The following is a 22,590-nucleotide window of genomic DNA, read 5'->3' on the forward strand; positions in this document are numbered from 1 at the left end:
CAGGCAGTTGGAGGAGGTGATCTCCTGCTGTCTCTTCTTCCAGCCCTCTCATTGAGTGAAACCTCCATTTTATGGAATCATAGAATCAGTCAGGGTTGGAAGGGACCACAAGGATCAGCCAGTTCCAACCCCCCAGCCATGGGCAGCAACACCCTGCCCTAGATCAGGCTGCACACAGCCTCATCCAGCCTGGCCTTAAACACCTCCAGGGATGGGGCCTCAACCACCTCCCTGGGCAACCCATTCCAGCCTCTCACCACTCTCATGCTCAACAACTTCCTCCTCACAGCCAGGCTGAATCTCCGCACTTCCAGCTGTGCTCCATTCCCCCTAGTCCTGGCACTCCCTGACAGCCTGAAAAGTCCTTCCCCAGCTTTTTGTAGGCCCTCTTCAGATACTGGGAGGCCACAAGAAGGTCACTTGGGAACCTCCTCTTCTCCAGAATGAGCAGCCCCAACTCCCTCATTCTGTCCTCATAGGAGAGCTGCTGCAGTCCTCTGATCAACCCAGTGGCCCTTCTCTGGGTACGCTCCAACATCTCCACATCATTCTTGTAATGGGGACTCCAGGACTGGATGCAGGACTCCAGCTGGGGTCTCACCAGAGTGGAGTAGTGAGGGAGAATCACCTCCCTCCACCTGCTGGCCACACTTCTGATGCAGCCCAGACTCTGCTTGGCTTTCTGGGCTGCAAGTGCACACTGCTGGCTCATGTTGAGCTTCTCACCCACCAGCACCCCCAGGTCCCTCTCCTCAGGGCTGCTCTCCAGCAAAAATGATAAACTTTCAATTTCATGTTGGCTGATTAACCTTTATACAGTGTCCTTTTCAGTTCGCAAGAACTGACATTCAGATTGATGAATAAACCGAGGCTGGGAATTAGGTTTCTAGCCATCAGAGGAGTCAACTTCTGGGAAGAGCCTTCTCTTAGGAGATAATTCATTTTAAGGTGGGACTTAAATGTATGCACAAGGCTGCAATATCAACAGGGCAGTTTCATCAGCTGAGAGTTCAATCCTGCACTGATATCCCTCCAGAGACTCATGCTGAAAGAGGACACTCCAACCAACCAGGAATCAAAATCATGCAAAGCTATCCTCTCCTCTATTTGCTCCTACATACCAATCCCCAACCGTGTGTAAATCAACTAAAACAAACACACACACACACAAAAGCAAACATCACGAGACTACATCCACAGAAAATCCTGTGGTTGCACTTGCTGTCTGTGATGGAAAACCAAAACATATTTATATAACTAAGCACACTGCCCTGGGGCACTACATAAATTTGTGTTTAGCTAATCACTTCTGGCTCATTCTTCTCTTCCCTCACTGAACTTTCCACCCCTACCCATTCCCTTTATTTTTCCCTTCTCTCTCATAGCAAGTCTCGACCGGTTTTTCCTCTGCTGCCAAGAGGACTTTTGGGATGCCAAAGTATTTTTTCCAGATATTTTATTACAGATATTTTTTTGCCCAGTGATAGGACAAGAGGGAATGGATTTTGTGAAAGCCTAAATACATGAGGGCTTTCAAAACTCTGCTAACACTGCCTCTCGCTTCCTTGCAACTTACACGGACCAGGGTACACTGGGGAGTGACACAACTATATCTGCTGTCTCATCTAGTCTTGAGTCCTATGGGAGGAGGTTTTGGGTGGAAATCTAAGGTATGGCATAGTCACATCTACTAAAAATTTACTCCTGTGTACATAGATGGAAGATGTGGTGCACTGGGGTTGCCAGCTACCTGTGCTAGGCATCTTGAAAACTGGAAACCAAAGAAATGGTTAATGAGTGTGCTAGTTTGAGCCTAGCTGGGATGTTTTGGTGAGAAGAATTAGATGATAGGCTGTGAAAAGGAAACAATGGTGATGGCTACTGCACTCATAGGCTTTCTGAGACATATTAGAACAAGAACATAAACATAGATAAAAGAGTCTCTGACTTTGGGGCTACACTTTTCTCTGTTTCTAACCTGCTGTCTGTGTGACTAATCCTTCTGCTTCCTACCCACCCTGGCTGACCCTCCAAACTCACCTTGAAGGTAAGGCAAAGCCTGGGGTAAGGTAGAGGACTGGGGAGAAGGTGGAAGGGTGGTTGGGAGCCCCTCCTGGGGACTCTGCTTTCTGGGAGGGCTGTTGTGTTTCTGTATTACTTTTAAACTTGCATATTTCTGTATATATTGTAAATATCTGCTTGTATATTGTGCTAAGCTGTAAACACAGCTTCATTCATTCAACTCCCAGGGCGGCTGAGTCTAGCCTGGGTGATTTCCTTGTGTGTGGTGGGGGTAACACCCAAACCATCACAATGGGCTCAGGTGACTGCCACTCCTTGAGATCGGCAAGCTCTGGTCTGCATAAAGGCTGCAGAGGTACATTTCTCCCACAGGCCAGGGTTTGGTTTACATTGGAGGACAACCATAAGCTCAACACTGAGAAAGTGTGGTGATGCACTCACTTGAGTTGCTCCAAAGCTGCCAACAGCTAAAGAGCCTCCACTTAGGCACTGTTGTCCCAATTGTTCTCTTTCGGTGACACAGCTAAGTGTCAGTTCAAACGTGCTTGATCTACCCACATTAGTTCCCCCACTGACAGCTGATTCATCATCTCTACACTTCCCCTTACAAAGTACAGCCTCACATAAAAAATACAGCCATGACAGTTATGTGGAGTCCGTCCTCACTGAGTTATAAGAGCTGTGCCTATATCTGGCTACCACAAGATCATGAGGCTTGGGCAATTTAAAGCAATTAATTTTTCCAATCCTTTAATTGGTCACAGCACACTCCTACTCTGCCATGACTCCAACATCCCTGTGTTGCTATGGGGGATTTAGTAGCTACCAGATCTCCCAGAGCTCCCTACAATATGAGGAAAATAGGGTAGGCTTCTGCAAGCTGGGCCTTCCTCTGTAAATCACATCCTCTTCAAAGCACTAAACAGACAGCAATCTTTTCCATCTGCCTGCAGGAAAAAGAGCTCTACCTCCTTGCCACTCTCAGGAGTGTCCTTCCACTACAGACAATGTCACCTTGTTTTCTTCTACCATGTTTATCAGCAGAGGGTGACAATCACTGCACAAGGACACTGGAGCAACAGACATTCCTCTCGCCATTGTGCAATCTGCATCCCATACCATGTCCAAACAGATCAAGTTTTACCAAAGCAACCTTAGAACCACTCTCCAGTCCTTCCTGCCTGGACACTGAGAAGAACAAAAGTCTCATAATCATCTTTAAGTGGTAAAGGTACTTGGAAGTTTTAGCAAAGTAAGAAGATTCTGCAGGCAAAGAAACAGATAGCGAGTTCCAAGTGAGTCTGAACTTGGAAGAGCTGTCCAGGAAACAGTTTCAGAGGTTAACATGTCATGAACCCAGGAAACAATTTCAGAGGTTAACACGTCATGATCTACCAGAAAACAGGGATGCACATCAAAAAGTTCAGTGTGGTACAGATTGCCTAACATATACCAAATCTAATATTTTTCTCTGAGAATAAACACAGAATACAGCAAAAGGAAAGAAAGCTTTGTTTGCACAATGTAGCACCAAAAACTTCTACAGCACTGGTGGAGGAAAACAAATCCTGGCTGTTTCTCTTCAAATGCCAGATCACACACAAGACAGAGGCACGCTAAGATAACAGCAACATCAGATGTGAAATACATATTAGCAATGAGGTATCAGGAAATATTTGAGCAATGATTAGATAAAGACCCAGCTGGCATTGCAGTTTGTCCTTCTGGACTTTACAGGTGGCTACAATGCCATCTGGCAGACTAAGACTTAGCACAGCCTCCCAAGTGTCCTCCCTCAAACAGCTGCAACAAATAGAGGTTCAAAAGCAGACATTACACTGGCACCTACAACAGGTCACGCAGACTAAAGCACTCAGGCACAGCTGAATGTTGACTTCAGTGTCCTTCATCACAGCTGGCACACCTGAGTCTGTGCTGCAACCATTCCTACTGAATATATTCACCAAAGACACACGGGACACCATTTCCAGATGGTTCACGTGTGCTTGAGGTCTAGGAATGACTTCCAAATATGGACAAAATTAAAAGTCAGAAGGCATACAGTAAAACAAAGGATATGCGGCACTATCAACACACCTGTGCTTTCCTCATCTCTAGCTGAAGATCTGTTTGAACAGTTAGGAATCAGCAAGCAACCCAAAGGCAGCGTATCTAGCAGTCAACCTAAACTCATCATTCATATGCACTTTGGGAAAGTAACTATTAAGACCTAAAGCCAAAGGCTGCTACTTGAATAAATCAGCAAGACACAAGCAGATAGCAGGAAGAAATTTCTCACACTGACGATGGTAAGACCCTGGCACATAATGCCCAAAGAGGTGGTAAACGGCCCCATCCCTGGAAACATTCCAGTTCTGGTTGTTTGGGGGTTCTGCACAACCTGCTCTAGTTGCAGATGTCCCTGCTGACTGAAAGGGGGATGGACTAGGTGACCTTTAAAGGTCCTTCCAGCCCAAACCATTCCGTGCTCTACGGCTCTGTGCAAACACAGAGTTATTCAGTGGTCAAAGGGCACATCTCCTAGACTCAACTGGCTCCAAATCAGCAGACACAGATCAAATTGTTACTGAAAGGCACTTCACGGGCGCACCGGCGCCAGAAACCCCGGAGCTCCCTGCAGAGACGGTTTTCCCTCTCGAACCGCAGAGGCAAAGCCCCGCGGCGCGGCACTGTACAGCCGCGGCTGCACCTCAGTCCCGACTCAACCGGACCCTTCTTCAGGCGCTCCTGAGGCTGCTAACCCCATAACGGCCACCTCGGGTGACCGCCAGGCCGCCCGCCTGAGCCGCTGCTCGCCGCCAGCCCCGCCACGCAGCGCGCAGGCCACGCCGTTGCCTGGAGATGCGCACCCCGCCCACTCCGCCGCGCGCACCCATTGGCCACCCGCGGCGCCGGGAGCGCGGCCAATCACCCGCTGGGCACCGCCCCGCCTCGCTGATTGGCCGTTGGGCCGAACCCACCGACGTGAGAGGCAGGCCCAGGGGAGCCCGGGACAGCACAGCGCCCGCCGATTGGCTAGCAGCCGGGCGAGCGACGGCGGAGGCCCTGCGCAATGCACGGCGGCCCTGCGTGCGCGCTCCGCTGCCGGCCGCGCAAGCGCCCTGAGGCGCGGCGATTCGGGGGAGTAGCCGTTGGCTTTCCCGCGCAAAGGCTCCCGATATCCCCCCGCACCCCCCTTCGACGATCACCTTGCCTTTAGCGGGCTCGCTGCCGCTGTCACGGAGGCTTCGCCCGCCGCTTGCGAAGGGCGGCGGCGGCGGCGTGTCCCCGGAACGGGAAGCACGGAGCGAAGGAAGGGCGCGAGCCAGCCGGCAGCGAGCGACAGCCGTAGTCGCGCGGGGCTCGCGCGCAGGCCTCGCGCTCCCCCCCGCGCTCCCTACCCCTGGGGCCAGCCCCGCGCGCGCCGCCGCCTCGCGCCCCAGCCGTCGCCCGCGGCCGTCCCTCCTCACAGCCGCCGCCTTACCGCCCCTGACCCTTCACACCCCCCAGCTCCTCACCCTTCGCACCCCCTTCCCCTCGCGGCGGCCCCCTCCCCGGTCATGGCCGGTCCCTACCGAGCGGCTGCGGAGAAAGAGGCAGCAGCAACGACGGCGGGAGGAGAAGGTGGGTCGGGTGGCCGGGAGCGGGGAGAAGGAAGAAGAGGAGCGGGCCTCGCCGCGGCCCTGGAGCCCCCCGCGCCGCCGCTCCTCTCACCTGCCGGCGCCCGCAGCCGCCTCCTTGTCTTCCCTCTTTTTTCTTTTTTCTCCCCTTCTTTTCCTCCTCTCCTTACACCCCCTTGGCCCCCCTTCTCCTCTCCCCCTTTCTGGCTCCCCCACCCCCCGCCCGCACCCTCGCTCCGCCTCAGCCGCCGGCTCTCCTCCCGTATTGTATGTTTCAATAGCGATGGCGGCGGCTTCTCTTGAGGGGGGGTGGAAGGGGTTTCCTCCCGCTTCGCATACCGCCTCTAGGAGGAGTCACTGCAGCCCGGGCCTGCAACAACCCCCCTATCGCTGCCGCCCTACCAGGCATCGCGCCGCTCCTCCTTGCCTGGGCCCCAGGGCTGCTGCTGCCTCCTTCCCATAGGCACCCCATCTCCGCCTTCCCCATCTCTCCCCCACGCACGCTCAGCAGAGAAAGGGCATCCCTGACCCCAGTCCCCAGGAGCTGCGACGCTGGCGTTAGTGGGGTGCATAAGAGAAGGAAGCCCGGCTCGCCCTCCTTTCCCTGCTCATACGATAGTTTCCCTGCTCACACGACAGAGCCGTAGACATTACAAGGGATTCTCAGCTTGGGCCGTACTCGAGGACAGGTTTTGAGGTGTCCTCTGCTCACCCTGCCCGGTTTTTGTTCGGAAAGGAGCCGCCCATCCCTATATCCCTTAGGCAAGGTGACCTGCTTATCTTAGTACGGTGCATCGAATGCAACTGTTCTAGCATCCCCAAACTGGCTTAAAAAGGTCGTGACAAAGAATGCTGGCAGCTCTTTGTGTCTTGGGGCTTTTGAAGCGTTCACAAGCTTTTCAACTCAGCCACGAGGGCTGCAAACTTAACTCGCTTTATAAACGAAAGCCGAGCTTTTTCTTTCCCTCCTAGTTGCAAGGATTCAAACGCTTGAGCTCTACGATACGCAATAAGCATTTGCATTACAATACTCACAGTGTGTCTGGTGACAGTGCCAGATACGTGATCACAGACTGATGCAAACAGAAGAGTGCAGGGCACAGATCAACTGGTCTCAGGGATATTTTTACATGAAATTTGGGTTATATTATTATTCCTGTGCAAATATCTTGCATCATTACACTGATTTCAGGTGAAAGGTGGGGGTTATTGTAATATACTAGGAGATAAGAATAATATAAACCCAGACTTCTTCAACTCACCTGTGATGTGACATTAGAAGGGTGGCTGAGAACAACAGAACAGTGATAAAGATGAATCCATCCTCTCAGCTCTGCCTTTGTCCCTGTAAAAAAAAAATCTTCAGGTTCACTGTCTTCCCAGAGTGTGCTTTTAGCTCTGCCCAAGTAATCTTTTTTGTCTGTGTAGACTTAACAATTGGTAGGGAAAAAACAATGAGGTGGTCCAGTCAGGCTATACTGTCTGTGGGCTGCATCACCCCCCCAAAGAAGGTAGGAAGGAGTTGAGAACCTGGGGTTTCCTCGGCTGCTCTGTGACCCTAGGCAAAGCATTTTCACCATGGCTGTGTTTTGACTGTCACTAAAATGTCACTTTCTAAACAAGCCATTCAGTAAGTAAGAGATCTAAGGCATTTCTGTGGATTAATCCTTTGAGTCTCATCTCATTCTTGCTTCTTTTTGAAAGCAAAATGAAAATTCCTTGGAACCATAGAGGAGAAAATCAAGAGTATGAATTTGAATTATGTTACCTGTAAGGGGTAATGTTACTTGGATCTTCCCTGATGACACTTTGAACTTAGTAAAGGAAAAAAGGTTTCTTTCTAATTCTTTCTAATCCTGGGAGGGTAAAAGGAGTACAAAGAAGATTTTGTAAAATCAAAACATAACAATGAAAGAAAGTGTAAAACCCATGTGAAAAAGGAGGAAGAGCATTTAAACTTTTCTATTTCCAGGGACCAATGATTGCATCTAATATTCATGGCTGTGGTACATGGCTTTGCAATTAAAAGTAATTTGACTTGAGACAAAATAAGCATCACAAATGTTTGAAAACATTCCAAGTTTGTTACAGATTAACATGAAGTAGTTGCTCTGTGATAACAAGATAAATGTGTAGGAGGTCTTTATAAGAGAAAAAAAAAAAAGAGTGTCTTCTACACAAGGCAAACTTTCAACCTTAGAATAACTCTGTTTACAAAACATTTTTTTTCTGTTTAAACACAACATTCTTCCATTCAGGCTGTTTTCAGCCTTAATGTTGTGGTTTTCACATCCACACTGTTCAGATGGCTCAGGTGAAATAAACTGATGTCAGGATGGGGCTCCTCTTTCATAGTACCACGTGGTCATCAAATGTCACAGCCTTCGAAAAGACTTAACATATCCAGTGAGCCCAGGGCTGTGGCCTCCTACAGCTGCTATTGTGTTCCATGAAATAAGAATCTAACTCACTCCATTTCTTCTTTAGCACCTCTTCCAGCTGGCTGCCAGTTTTCACACTAAGAGCAGGACATCCCAGGAGTAGTTATGTCCCTGAGCAAGTCACTGCTGCTGCAGTAGAGCAGGTATGACAGAAAGTATCTTCCCTTCTGCATCTAGTTTCTGCTCTTGTTCACATTATCTCTGTGGGCATTGCAGCCTGAGAATAGTTTTGATGTTCAAGGAAGGAGCACCAGCATGGAGTAAAGTTGATTCCTTGGCTACCCAAAGAGAGGCCATCGACTCCCAAATCATAATGCCTCCTGCAGCAGAAGACTGAAGGAAGCAGGGGTACTAGAGTTGTGTGAAAGAAAGAAGTCACAGACCTGCATAGTATATCAGTGATTTTAAAGTCAGTCATGAATTTTAAACCTATTTTTCCTGCCATTGTGGCTTTTAGTTGTCCCACATCTGTATTTTCCCAGTGGGCATGGCTTGTCCTTAACCTAAATGTTAGCAGCATTATATGCATGGTTTATGTGGCTTCAATCTGGAAGATTTTGAGTTGGTTTATGACACAAGAACAAACACATTTTTAGTAGAGCAGACCAGATCAAGGCAGCATTTGGACAGAGAGTTACCATAAAGGAGCTGTTGTGCAGGAACTGCTCTTTTGGAACAGCCAGCTCTTTTAGAGCAGCTGAGCTGCATGGGGGTTTCTCTCCATCTCGGAGTTTGCTGTCAAACACTGGCTGCAGTAAAACAGTAGGTGAGATGAGGAATTGGCATGCAAGTACCTTTACAAATTCTGTCATGCAGAAGATGACTGAAAGTCCAAGACATTTGCTCACACTAGCTGTACCTTCTGGCCATTTAGGTCTACTTGTTCAGGAAGAATTGTTGCTAAGTAGTGTTCTTCAGGACAAACATTTGCAATGCTGGATTAGGAGAGAGTCTCTCCAGTCAGCAGGAGCACAGTCTGCCCTCACTAGGTTGTGCAAAGCCCATCTGCCAGTTGACTTCCAAGTGCAAATACAATCTGTTCCTTTGTCAAAATAAACAACATCTCTATTGACAGAGCCTTCAGAGACTGCTGACTGCCTAACTGTAGCTCCTGGAGAAACAGCCTGTTTATGGCACACTCACTTTTTGGAGAGAAGCTGTTATATCTGAAACATTGCAATGAATATTTCATAGCTTCAGAACGAAGAGAGTCAGCTTTACTCCTGCTTAGGCTGGCAGGCATCCAGGGTTGTCGTGGCAGTACGGTGGAGTCAGGCACTCCGAAAGCTCACTCGTGTGGGCCTACAGGATCCAGGGATTTTGTCATATCAGTGTGAGCTTTGTCATCTCATTAGGATAACCTCATGCGATCAAGGTTGATCTGTGTATATATTTTGACAGCAGCTAACAGATGTAATAACTGAGCTCTGCAAACCATCTATATTTCTTTAATGACTTGACTTTTCTCCACTCTTTGAGACATTTTTAACCCCTCATTCACCCTTCGCACTGCTTATGAGGTTCTTACATTTGTAGGTTGTATGCAGTAAGCAGCCAGAGTAGCGCTAAGTCCTAACCTGTTAGAGAACACTCTTACAGTAGTATTTTTTTAATTAGGTCATCTCATCTACTTCAGAATTAAACATGCACACACAATGTGTGTGCATTTTTGTCAGATTCTGAACAGTGTTTAAGGTTAAGATGTCTTCAGAAACCACAGATTAGTTGAGACATAAGCAATAAGCAGTAAGGTCTTTTCCTGCCCAAGCACCAACTGATTCTAAATGTCAAATGCTCCTTATTAGCTAAAAAAAAAAAATAAATCAAGAGTGTCTTCATCCTTATTTAAAAAGGAGTGTTTGATTCCTTTTTACTTAAATGCATCAATGCATATATTGTTGTCTGGATGCAATTAGTAAGAATACTAATTTCATACAAAAATTTGAATAGCCATCTTTACTCACAATAATCCTGATTTAGTTTTGTTAAATGGAGATTGACAAATACATCTTTCAGAATTACAGAAGATGCTATTTGTGTTCAGCTGAGGAATATACTGTAGGATTCCTCTCCACAGCTCAGAAATTATATCCAGAAATGAGTAAAGTACAGAGAGAAGTGATGTGGTGATCACAAGTATGGAGCGGTTTCCTAAGGGGCAATACAAGAAGAGACACAGCTGATTCTCTTGTCTTGTAGCTCTGTGCCCCCAGAGGAGAACGATTTTGATATTAACTAGTGAAAAATCCTAGTGTAGCTTCTGAGTTTGAGGAGAGCTGGCTCAATAAAGCAATAAATTTGAAAGTCATGTCTGTAGCCACAGATCAATGTAATAACTGAGCCCTGCCAATCTACCAGGCAGAAAAGCCTTCAAGCCTTCACCTCTGTAGCCCATGTGAACTCGCTGAAGCAAACTATTTTGCAAGAAAGTGTCTGTTCTTTTTGACAGAACAGGTTTCTAGTAGAGCCACATCCCAGCAGGTGTCTGGGGACTTCTGATGCAATTATGTTTCGAGTTTGGTATTTGTAGAACTATGTTTCTTTGTCAAGGGAGCAAAGATGTAGCGCTGTTTCATTGCTCATTGGGTCACTCAACTGGAGATCACTCTATAGCTGTACTGCAGGACACCCTCTTAGTGAACTGGCAGCTGAAAGTAAATCGTATTTCTCACTTTTCATAATGTTGCAAAGGGATTTTTATTTATAGATAGATCTATATATTTAGCTATGATTTTTTTTTTCATGTGCTAGTCAAGACATTTGTCCTTCTGCATTTACACCCTTTGGTATAGGAAATGTATGTCACAGCTCCATACTTTGTCCTCTGGTGACATTTACAAACATGTTATCTTCCTGGATAAGACCACTAAGGTCCAAGTTCTTTTTGGAGAAATTTCACAGGACAAGTCAACATTAGTTGTTCCTCAGTTTGATTTTAAACAGTCCACTTACATTATTAATGTAACTATTTTCTCCTGCTAACTACAGAGCCCTCAGGGAAAATAAAAATAAATCTCAAGCTGTGACCTATAAATAAATGAAGATGCACCGTAATGAGCCTACCTTTGGGCCTCTTGTTTGTTTGAGGCAGTGCTCAGCAAAACCCTAAATCTTTGATTTATTGCACCAGTGCAGAATTTTACTGCTCTCCCAGGGTATAACAATATACATCCAGAAGCTATCACTTTTATAAAGCAAAGGTGACCTTAAAAGCCTTAAGGAATGATAAAACTCACATGTTTCTAAAACATTCTCTTTTCTGAGTTGGATCATCCAAACCCATTCATTTTTCCATGTAACTTAATGCATCAGTCACTGTTAACCATCCAGATCCTTGAAGATTTTGCCTTATGATCCAAGGCCTATTATATCTACACTCAGAGGAGGTCAGAATGAAGGCACTTCTGCTGTCTGGCAACTGAAGAGCTAAGTGTTTGTCAGGAAATAATCTTCCTTTCAAGGACTCATTGCTAGGGTGCTGAGTTCCCTTTGGGCTAACCCAGAAACAAACCTAAGTGTGCAGGAGAGGATTCTGGAGCAACCCCTAAGCAGAGCAGGGAAGGAGAAATAGGTGTTCCTGGAGATGCCTTTTCTCCCCTTTGGCTGCAGAAGGAACCAAGGGAAACTTGCTTCCATGTAGATGTCTAGTTTTAAGGAATCTAAAGTTAGAAGAGGGGAATATATCACTGTGGGGTGTAGCACAATCATTGTCATAGCTGCCATGACATTCACAGCCAAAGGCATCTTCCCCCTTACTACCATGCCTTGCCAAAACCCAGCTAACAGGACAGATCCTGCTATCCCCATACCATCTGCCAAAGGTTCAGTCGTCCAATTTGTGGAGGTTTTCCTCCCCTGCATTAGCAGTTCTTAGAAATTGAGCAAACATTTTGCTTCAGACAGAGTCCCTTAACAAGTAGCTGCTGACTGAGACCTGGAACTAGATGTGCACCTTGTTATTGATCTTCTCTGTTCCAAGGAAAGCAAGACAACACAACACACAAAGCTGACAGTTGCAATCATTTCAGTGTGGGCACAAATGGAGGGCCAGTCTCTGCTTTCCTCTGATTTTGGCTTTGTGCTTGCTCTCAGTTCCACAACGTGTGTAGCTTTGTGGCTCATGGCTGAGTAAGCCATGTTGCAAGAAGGAGCACCAGTAAGGCTGCTCGTCAGTGGGAGGGGTCCCATGAAAATTCCCCAGTGTCTGCACATACAGCACAGCTGATGATACTGCCACTAAGTGGGGCTCTGTCATCTATCCAGCTATCCGTTTTCACAGAGCTAGTGATAACAACACTTCTGAGACTTCTGTCTGCCATACCGGTTGAGACTTGCTCCCTAGTTCCGTAGGTACCGAGGTGACTGGTGAACAGCAGATGGCGTGAGTGCCTCAGGATGTTAGCCTAAAAACCATCCCCAGAGAGGAAAGCGAGCTGGAAGTGAACCGTTTACAAAAGACAAAGGCCGTGTATAAGTAAATCGGTGTTTTTATAAAAGGCAGAGGGAATTATATACATCGTGTGTAAGAAATGCAGATTGTGCTGGAATACATACAGCACCCAAATTAAAACAGAAACCTTATTATAGCACTGACTCAAAGGAGTAAAGCTTCAACACAAGGCATGGGGAATTCAAACTCCTCTTGGAAAACAGTGGGAGAACACTTGAAATCTGATGTCAGAATTCCCAGTGCATCAACCATCCAACCCAAGACATTATTCACTATCTCCTGGCTTTGGTTTTCCAGAAGTCCGTTCCTCAAACTGAACTTCCTCCTGAAGCCTCTTCATCTTTATTCCCATAATGGTGTAGCCAAAAGTCTAAAGGATTTCAAATGGCCACATGCAGCTCTTGGACAGCAGTTTCCATCATAACACAAAACTCTATCTTTTAGAAAACTGAGCTTTACTCACTACTGAGCAGTGATCCAGCAAGTTAAATGCCCTGCTAGTTTCAAGCACAGGTTGGTGTCATGGAAATCAGTGGATTGGTTAATGGGCATGAAAGATAGACAGCTGAAGCACATATTTTGTTCTGACAAACATTCCACAAGCCATTTTTCATTTATACAGATAGAAATCATTTAGCTGAATCCTCTTCCTCTTACATGCTAAGTGTTTACTCCTTTAGTGTCTCTTTAATTTTTATCACACTAAGAAAAGGTTTGCTAAAAACTTAACAGTGGAAGTAATATTTGTAAAGAAAGCCAACATAATTCCAATATTTCAATTCTGTTATGATCAGTAACTCCTTATGACACAGTTTTCTCTGCTTTCCTAAAACGTTGCTAGAAATGGTCAACATGCAATTCAAAATTTCCAGGATTAGAAGACAGCAAATCAGTGTAATCACATTACCAAAGAAAAAGTGGAAAAGGAAGTGTTCATTTTGGCTGAAGAAGCTCCTAGTGAGGTTGATAAAGTTGTAGGAAAGAAGAGCTCTTTATTGTTCTCTTTCTAGCAATTATTTAGCGTGGCGTTATCTTGTAGGCCACAAAATTCCAAGTAGCTAAACTACATCAAAAGGAGTTGAAATGACATCTTAGAATCAGCACAGTGACAGTACTAATTAGTGGTAACACAAGTATATTACCAGCACTTACATTAATGAATGCCAAATAACAGTGGATTGTTAATATACAGGCTGAAAAATTCAATATAAAAAGAAAAAAAGTGTAAAAAGGTCTCAATCAATCAGTGTTTAAAGAGAAACACAGAAACAATGCCCTGGCAAGATCTACTCATCACTTGACTCCAGGTATATTAAATAATGTACATTCTATGCCACCAAAGGAAGAAAATAAGTAACGTCTCCTGTTAAAATAAAATCAAGGAAACCAGCTATGTAACAGCAACCAATTGCTTCAGAAATCATTCTCCTGCAGAGATGAGGTCAGTAAAGTTTGACTGATGATGGCTGATGAGCAGAGGTGTGACAGCAAATGTCTCAGTAGCAAAGAATTTGGTGTCCAAATTACATAAAGATGAGAAGCAAGGGCAGTGTCAATGACAAGCATTCTAGATGTGGGGAAGGTACATCAAGGAGGTGGTTCTTCTGTCCTTGTGAAGACTCTGAATGCTAAGGAGCAGACATGCTCTAGAGCAGGTTGCAGGCTGTTGCGTTGGCACCTTGTTCCAGACCAGAGGCGTGCCTTTGAAGCAGACCTTTCCATTGTGCCCATACTCTGGTTGTTGGCTCACAGCACAAAAGGGTCTCTGAACAGATGAAACTGAACCAGGTGGTGAGCTCCAGCTGCATGCCTCATATGTCTCAACCACAGATGGTAATGGATCACTAACTTCATTAGCCACTAGGCCAAACTAGAGCAGTCAAAAATGAAGCCCGAAACAAGACAGTTCCTTGGCAGGACCTGTTTTGTTTTTCAGACCTATTCTTACACTGCACAAACTGGTAATGTAGATGTGGTCTGTAACAGGCACTGCAAGTTGTGCCACTGAAGAGCCCGCGACAGCTGCAGGCTTCCTCTGTATATCAGATTTTCCTTCCCACTACTATGCTGCTCAACATCTGGAGGCAATTTTCCGTACTTAAACACTCTGAGAAGGTTGTACAATCAGTCTATTCCACATTGCCTCAAAGGGGTGCCTCACAGTCCTCCTTCTACTGGGGTGGGTGAGACACATGACAGTGACAGTGCTCTGCCCCAATTTGCCCTGTCTTCAGGTGTAAAATGATGAGGGACAAGAAGGAGTAATAGATAAATCGTGTAGATTACTTTATAGGAGTACTCAACCCAAGAGGGTTCAACTGCTTGGTCTGTGGTGCTGTGGCTTGTGTGCAACACCAGGATAAAAGCAAATCTTTGCAGGAGGGGAGAAGGGAAGATTTACTGAAGCAATTTTTTTTTACACATTAGTGTGAGAAAACAATGGAATTATCACAAAATGGAATTTCACGCTCCCAGCAACCCCTCACCAGAGACAATGGACTGACAAACCACGCACACAGCGGAAAGCAGGAATATGAGTTCCACTCCACGGGCTTCACAACCAGACTACTACCTACCAGTGTTATGTCTAACCTGCTAAACTCTGTGCCCACACTTAAACAGTTACATTTTGCAGAAAAAGTTTAGCAGGTTTTCTTAAAAAACAATAACAACAACAACAAAGCTGCAATAGTCTGACTAATTCTGAGTCTGTTTTTAAAAAAAAAAAATGAACAAATAAACTTAACTTCAACAAGCCAAGAAACTCTTTCTAAAGCTACAAAGCTAAACTGGTCTGCTGCCCAGCATTTCAAACAGTAGAAACTTTACAGTCAACTCCAAAAACTACCAACAAACAGCTATAAGCTTCATTTATGTTTTGCCTTGGTATTTTTGTCAGATCAAACTGACATGGAAGGGGTACAGAAAGAGAAGGGAGTATAGCAGGAAGGATAAATAGTCCAAGTGAGGGGGAAAATTATCAAAATGTGGCCAGCATAGATTTTCTAGAAACACAGAAAAGAAAGCAGCCATTTTGTCTGGGACAAAGACATCTGAAAGCAATTGCAACAAAAAACCAAGGAAACGGAGCGGGGGGAAAAATCAATCTCCAAAGCATAAAATAAAGCAAGACCCTCATCCAGCAAAGCATTTGCACGTAGGCTTAAAGTGAAGCAACCCCTAAAGATAAGCTGAATTCAGAGGAGGCAAAACAACAGCAAAAGACAACAACGCTTCTGTAGGTATCTACCAAGAGCTTGTTGTTTTCAAGGAAAAAAAAAAAACACAAAAACAAAAAACTTTTTTTACTTGCTGCTTCAAGAACTTTCTAGCTAAGCCTAAGGTTTTGGGCTGCAGAATGCTGCTGAGGAGGAGACAGCAACCCTTGCCAGACCCAACTGCTTTATGACAGACCACCTAAGATCAGAAGAGACCATTATCAATACACTGGTCCCTAACATAGCCCTTTTGAATTTGTTAAGAGTTTTGGAGAGACCATTCCGTCTGGGAGAGGTCACTGGTACCTGGTCCCTAGGCACAGCCTGTGTGGATATGTTTCCCCCCACTAAAAACTGGTTTGCCTATGGAAAGCACCAGTCTACTACTGAACTCAGAGTGAAAATAACGCCAAAACACACTAGCAATGTCCTTAGGACATTTTAGGTGAGAGGCGTCTACAATCTCATTCAAAAGCCTGTTAAAACACATCTAGGAAAAAAACAACCCCAAAACACAAGAAAACAGAAAAGAGCAAACAAATTGCCCCCCAAATTATTGATAAAAAGCAAAGTCACGTTATCAAACTATATATATACATATAAAATAGCTTCCATTTAAAAAAAAGAAGAAAGCACACCCACCGCCTGCAGTTCCAGTCAGATTCTCCCTCCTCCCCCCTCCACAAAAAAAAAATTATTAATAAAATAAATTAACCCTTTCACCAGGACAGTTCCCAGCCGATAAAATTTCTTCCCTTGCTACACTATCGACTGAATACATCTGCCAGAAGTCTAAAGAGGAAACTGCAGTTCTTCAGATATATCGCCAAGCAGAACTCCCTCCCCTTAGTAATCCTGGAGTTAGTTTAGCAGAGGCTTTCCCTGCTCTGGGAGAAGGAGATGGGTGCTGGGTACAGGCATCCTGGTCGGAAGGTCAGGATTATTCCAGCTGAGTTGTCAGAGGGTGTCTGAACAGAGGTTATTGCCTTCCTGGGACTTACTCTGGTTTAAAAGGCATCACTTTGAACTTGAAGTCAGCACTTTCTCTCTGAACTGTGAGGTGAATTGCTTATCATTTAGCTCTGCTGAATGATTTAGATCGTATCTTCCATTAACTCCAATAACAATGGCCCTGATTCACCAGAGTACTTACACATGCAAATAGCATCACTTAGGCTAAGGGGAAACACAGGCTCAAAGCTAAAGATGTTTCAGTTCTTGGGAGAGTGTGATTCCCAACGCACTCGGTGAAGTAGAAATGTTATGAGTCACATTGGTAAAATATGTACTTAATAATTAATTTTAAGGGGTTAAATAAATTGCTGTGGTGGAGAGACACTCTAGAGTCCACGTGAATGGAATTTAATCTTCAGCAGGGGAAGCTGAGTAAGGGATGCCAGATTTGCCTGGCAGTTGGTATGAAGTGTCCAGAGTTGTATATTCTGCCCATCAGGCAGCTGGAGAATGTCCTCTGTGCCCCTTAGTACTGTGCCAAACTTCATTTCCTTTCAGTGAACGTATTACAACATGTGACAGCAGAGTTTAACCCCCTTGATCCTTATTTTCCACCTGGAAGCACATCTGTTGAGAAGTGCCCACAAAAAGGGCTTTAACAGGCCAGCAGAACAATATTCCTGGAGGGCTCCAGACAAAATACACCCAGTGCACATGGTGGAGACCAAAGCAAAAGCACAGGAAGCAAAGAAATTATACAGCAAAACCAGACTTTTTCCCCACATTTTCCAACTCTGTCAGGACTTTTAATGGCTTCAGAATCCAGCATGGTTTTTCTCTTTTCAGCAAAAACAAAGTTTAAAAAATTAAAAAACATTCTTTATAATTTAATAGGAGAAGAAAGTTAGTGATGGAAAGGTTAAAGATGGAATCATCAATGATATAGATGGAAGTTTGTCATCTGGTAACCAGAAAGGGTAGCAAACAAGTCTATCATGTCCTCTCTGAGCAGCACTCTGAACTAAATAGGAGGGGGATTCACTGGTGTTCTGCAGGTAGTTTTTCAAGGTCCTCAGCCTTGGATCAAAGGAACTCTCCCCAAAATATTGTCCATGTCTTGTATTCATTTATAGAGCAGCTGCTGGAAAATTAGCCTAATTCTTCATCTGAAGAGTCTGACTGCAATAATAGAGTGAAGTAAAACTGACCGAAGAGAAAGGATATAAATGGTGTCATATTCGAGCCCTGCCACTGGGCTCTGGGGGAAAAGAGAAAGCAAAGCAGAAAGTGCTGGCAGACGGAGCTCCTGCAGCCCCAACAAGCAGCATCTGGGCCCAGACTCCTGGTGTGCAGTGAAGAACTCTTCCCAAGCTCCAGGGAGGGAACTTGCAAAACATCTCCAGCAAATCTTCAGGAAGACCCTTCTCCTTTCATTCTGCTGTCATTCCCCAAGCTTCTCCACCCTCGGACTTGTCTCACTTTTTGGCTATCAACCAGGGAGTCTGACCCTTGAAGTAGCAGACAAAGAGTTTCACATATAAGTGGCCATGCAAAATTAACAGGCAGCAGCAGTGACAGCAACCCAGTTACAGGTTTTAGTAGGGACAGACTTTGACACTAAACTGTCAAATCCAGAGTGGTGCAAGTCCAGCTTCTACCATTTGGGTGTTGAAATGCAAGGCACAGATGCTGCTTGTTGGGGCAGAGCAGCTGATGAATAGAGCTTCAGTGATTCACAACCTCTAATTTATCCCCAGTGTCTGAGAGGACTGTATAAACATCGATGGCTGTAGGACCAGCAGCCTGGAGCAGCTACCTAACCTACTTCAGTTAAAAACACCAGGCTGTAGACTGCAGCCACCACGGTGACATTTTCCATTTCCTGACCTTTATGACAGGATAGCAGATACCTCATGCATACTTTCCCCCCCAGCACTAGTCAGTTGTCTTTCAGCCTATATTTTGGTGCAACTGCTGCCAATAGTCTCGGTTCCTTGTCCTCTCTCTCCGTGTGCTATGGAAGGTGCTGTGTTTTCTCAGGAGTCAGCTATATGACACTCATGAATAATGCCCAACAGAGGCAAACCTTACAGAGGGGCACTCTGAGGCTGCCACAATAGCTATACACACTAGGCACCATCTGCCTGCACTTGTGTCACAGGCAGAGCTCACAAAAGCATCGAGGTGCCTGCTTGCAAGAGAATCCATCAGGATTAGCTACCTCAGTGGCCTTGAAGGGTGAATTCTAAGAGCTGAGTTCTCAGGTGCAGGCTAAAAGTCTCTTTAACTGGAATGCTAAATTTGCTGCTGACTTGCAAGTGAAAGTAGAAATTAATCACATTTTCAAGTCAGTAGCCTCTCCTCCTAAATGTCAGTTTCAGAAAGGTTTTTAAATGCTTTTTGCTGCCACAAGCTCAGCTTTTTAAGGGTAAACCAAAGGCAACACAGAACAAGTCTCAGGAGGTCATGAACGATGCTGCACACAATAAGAACCTTCAGAGCCCAGAAGCTAATTTGAAGCCAAACCAATGCTATGAGAGAATGAAGAAGAAAAAAGGAACGAGGATGAGAGCACATGTTGCCACTCTGTGTTGTATGTCTGTTTTTTGTTGACAGAACCTGGCTGAGCCCCGTGGAAGCTGTGGCACAATAGTTATTGTGGTTTGCAGTGGTGTGTACCAGGAGCATCCCTACTGACAACAGAGCAATCACCCTAGGGCAAAGCTGAAAGTGAAGCAAAACAATCCTATTTTGCTCTGCCTCCCCTCCCCTACTTCTTTTCTGACACAAGTCAGGTACATCCAAGAACTCTAGCAACTACGTTTCAACACCTACCCTGTGGTTCAGACAGGAGCCTTCTCTCTCAAAAATTTATCGGTTGAAAACCAGCCCAAGAAACAAAACTAGATCCAGCATCACCTGGAGACTACCCTTCAGTGGCAGTGTCAAGACAAGGTAGCAGAGACATGCTTTGTTTGCTGTTAGATCACACAAACCCACATGAAGACAGCCCCATGCAGTGCACTCATAAATAACAGCTACAGAACAAAACCACACTCCAGGCACCAAGGACAACAGGATGCATTGGCAGATTCCTCCAGGGAGCTACAAGCTTTTGAAAATTAAACATTACCAGCATTTGTGGAAGAGAAAAGAGCATTCAAACTACCTACCCTGTGAGGCAAGCACTGAGACCAAAGAAGAAACTCACTGCTGCTACTCCTCCTACAACCTTCCAAAGCTCTCAGCATAGCAGGTTGGGTCTTCAGTAACTGGTTTAACAGGTGTGCTGTTACAGCCCCAGAGCTGTGGGGCACTCCTTTAAACAAGAGTCTTTCTATTTAGCTAAGCTTCCCAGCTGCAAAGCCTTGTCACAGGAGGCTGGGCCTTATCTTAACAAGATGTTACTGAGAAAACAAGCAAGAAACCCTTGCTGCTCTGCATTTAATTTTCTTTCTGTGCTATTTCCAGCACCCCAAGCATCTCATGAATACATCACACATGGAAAAGTTTCATCCAAAGGACAATGTTGGCATGAGAAGAATTGGTTGTAAATACCATGGATTGGTTTAGGTTGGAAGCAGCAAGGCGTTTCCTAAGTGCAAGAGCAATTTGAGCTGGAAACAGCCTGTAGGCCAGAAAGGCAAAGGACACTGGGTGGTAGAAACCTCACTGCTTTTTAGATGAAGGATCAATAAACGTCTGAAAGGGGGAGGTGACAGTCAAGGACTGTCCTTGCTTCCCTAGGCAGTCCCTGGCAGGCCTTTTCCTCTGTGTACAAAAGAATCACATCTCTCACTCTGCTTTGGTGCTAAAAGGCTATATGGAAACAAATGGGAAAAAATAACTATTTAATAGCTTATCGAGAGATGAATAACCGAGTATAGGAGGTGATGATGATCACGTCAGCTGGCAGAGCTGTAGCTAGGAGAAACCCGTGGTCCAAGTGGCAAAAACTACAGCGATGCTATGGGAGAGGGCACTGACCTCCTGTAGCGGCAGCATCAAGCAAAGAGCAGGACTTGAGTGGAGCAGTCTGATGAATTGCTGCTCGTGTTTCTCTGTTGGGAGCTTTAAACAGCTTTTCTCAACTCTCTGAAACCTTGGGCATGCAAACTTTCTCCTACACAAAGGAGCAAAGGAACAGACTGAGGCTTCCTCTGCTTTGCTTATCTTCTCTAGAAAAGAATATTGTGATGTCCACTTTAGCCTGACTGTAATTTTTCTTGATAGGTGCTTTAGACTCAAGATAATAACAAAGGTAGGTCAGGAAGGATAATTAAGAGGTACATATGCAAATTATAATGACACACTCTGCGAATTAGCATGCGACCTTTGGTTAACATTTCAAAAAGCCACATGGATTGATTTCTCTAATAAACGTTCATTAGAATCTCGTCGAGGCACTCTGCCATATGCTTAATTCTAAATGAGGCTTTAATTAAGCTCCTTGCAGGCCTGCAATTTAGAAAGGTGGTAGAATTTCTTGCAGACCAGGGCCTGTTGTCAGGAGGGTTATTCCAGCTCATGGGAGGTGCTCTTTTTTATTTCTATTTATTATTATTTCCAGCTCGTGGGAGCTGCTCTGTTCTAGCCAGAGGCAAGAGGCTGAGAGGTTCTCTTTGTACTCTCCAACTCCATATCTCCTATAAAAGGTTTTGCTGCTCCTGCATGGCTAAGAAGAAGCCTCAAGAGGAGCTGCTGGAGGCTGCACTTGGCCGTCAGAACCTGATCAAGAAGCAGAATCTGTTTGATAATTATTAATCATGTCATCTCTGTGTTCCCAGCACTCAGCAGCTGCTGTCAGGTTTTCCAGCAACACCTTAATTTAGTCAGCAGAGAAACGTTAATATTTCACTTTAATAAAAAATACATAACAGTTTGAAATATTCTTGAACCATTCCAGCTCTGAAAATGAAAATGACCTTTAAATCTATACAGGGCAGTTCCTCTGGGCGCTTGTAATGCAATAATTTATTAAGTTCCTATATCCATCAGGTGTGCACAAATATCATGTAAATATTACAGCTGTACTCCATAACAAAAACAAGCATAATGTAGACACTGAATTATACCGAGAACTGCCAAATAGGGAAGAAGGGACATCTAGTATTTTCTGTACAAAAAAAATATGCAGCTTTTTGATAAGTTGACAAAATGCATAACTTTGGGCATTTCAAAGAAGAACACTGTATAAAAATAAATATTCTATGTACAGTAACACACACAGGCCACTCCAGGGTTAGAATCATCACTGCAAAAGAAAACATAAACGGGTGTTAGTTGATGGTTCACCAACGGTTGTTAGTGACAGCTCAGCAGGAGCAAGGGCCACTTCACGGGATGGAAGGGCAGTGGGACAGCATTAGGGAAGCTGGCTTTGGGGTCTTCAGGAAGAAAAGAATGGTGCTGGATCTAAGCAAAGATCTTTTTTCACTCCCTTAGGCAGTGAGGATGGAGGGTTGATCTGGGGTGACTCCACCTCCACTTTCTTTCTACCACGGTGGCCTGAGTGCTTAGCACTTGGGCACACAGCAGGTACTGAAGGTGGGCTAGACCATGAGAAGTGGCATAAGGGCCTATGTGACCTGTCCTGCACTGCAGTCTAGCTGACAGAACACCCATCAGTGGGAGCACTGGCAGGTCTAGTGCCAAGAGCCCATGCAAGGCACCAAGCTGCACCTTGTGTGCTCTGCTAAAAGCAAGCTGTGAACCTCTGCCCCACCCCACCAGCCTTCCCTGACACTTGGGTTAGCTGGGGCATGCCATTTTTCAGCCTCTGGAAACAGAATGGGCTGTATTGAAATCTAGTCTTTGTGGAAGTATTAGAGGATTTCAAGGCCAAGAAGCTCAGAGGCCACAGGTCGAATTCCCTCCTTTTTAGC

At 45.3% G+C, this 22,590-nt stretch overlaps 2 protein-coding genes across 6 annotated transcripts in view; both read right to left on the reverse strand.

Moving 5' to 3' along the window:
• Window positions 1-6,925, reverse strand: part of LOC135176224 (core histone macro-H2A.2) — a 42,184-nt gene extending 35,259 nt beyond the window's left edge. Inside the window, exon 1 of one of the 5 annotated variants that reach the window (XM_064145082.1) lies at window positions 6,905-6,925. The gene's annotated coding sequence lies outside the window, so the exon portion shown is untranslated. Of the gene's footprint in view, window positions 1-4,633; window positions 4,756-5,597; window positions 5,698-5,736; window positions 5,822-6,904 lie in introns of those variants that run through there. The other 4 variants (XM_064145079.1, XM_064145081.1, XM_064145080.1 and 1 more) reach the window with 4 other exon arrangements.
• Window positions 6,926-12,552: 5,627 nt separating this feature from the next.
• Window positions 12,553-22,590, reverse strand: part of COL13A1 (collagen type XIII alpha 1 chain) — a 78,545-nt gene continuing 68,507 nt past the window's right edge. Inside the window, exon 44 of the mRNA XM_064145077.1 lies at window positions 12,553-21,959. Within this exon, the coding sequence (XP_064001147.1) occupies window positions 21,957-21,959 (3 nt within the window). The 3' untranslated portion in view covers window positions 12,553-21,956. The remainder of the gene's footprint in view (window positions 21,960-22,590) is intronic.

Source organism: Pogoniulus pusillus, chromosome 6 (genome assembly GCF_015220805.1).
Source record: "Pogoniulus pusillus isolate bPogPus1 chromosome 6, bPogPus1.pri, whole genome shotgun sequence".
Lineage (NCBI taxonomy): Eukaryota > Metazoa > Chordata > Aves > Piciformes > Lybiidae > Pogoniulus > Pogoniulus pusillus.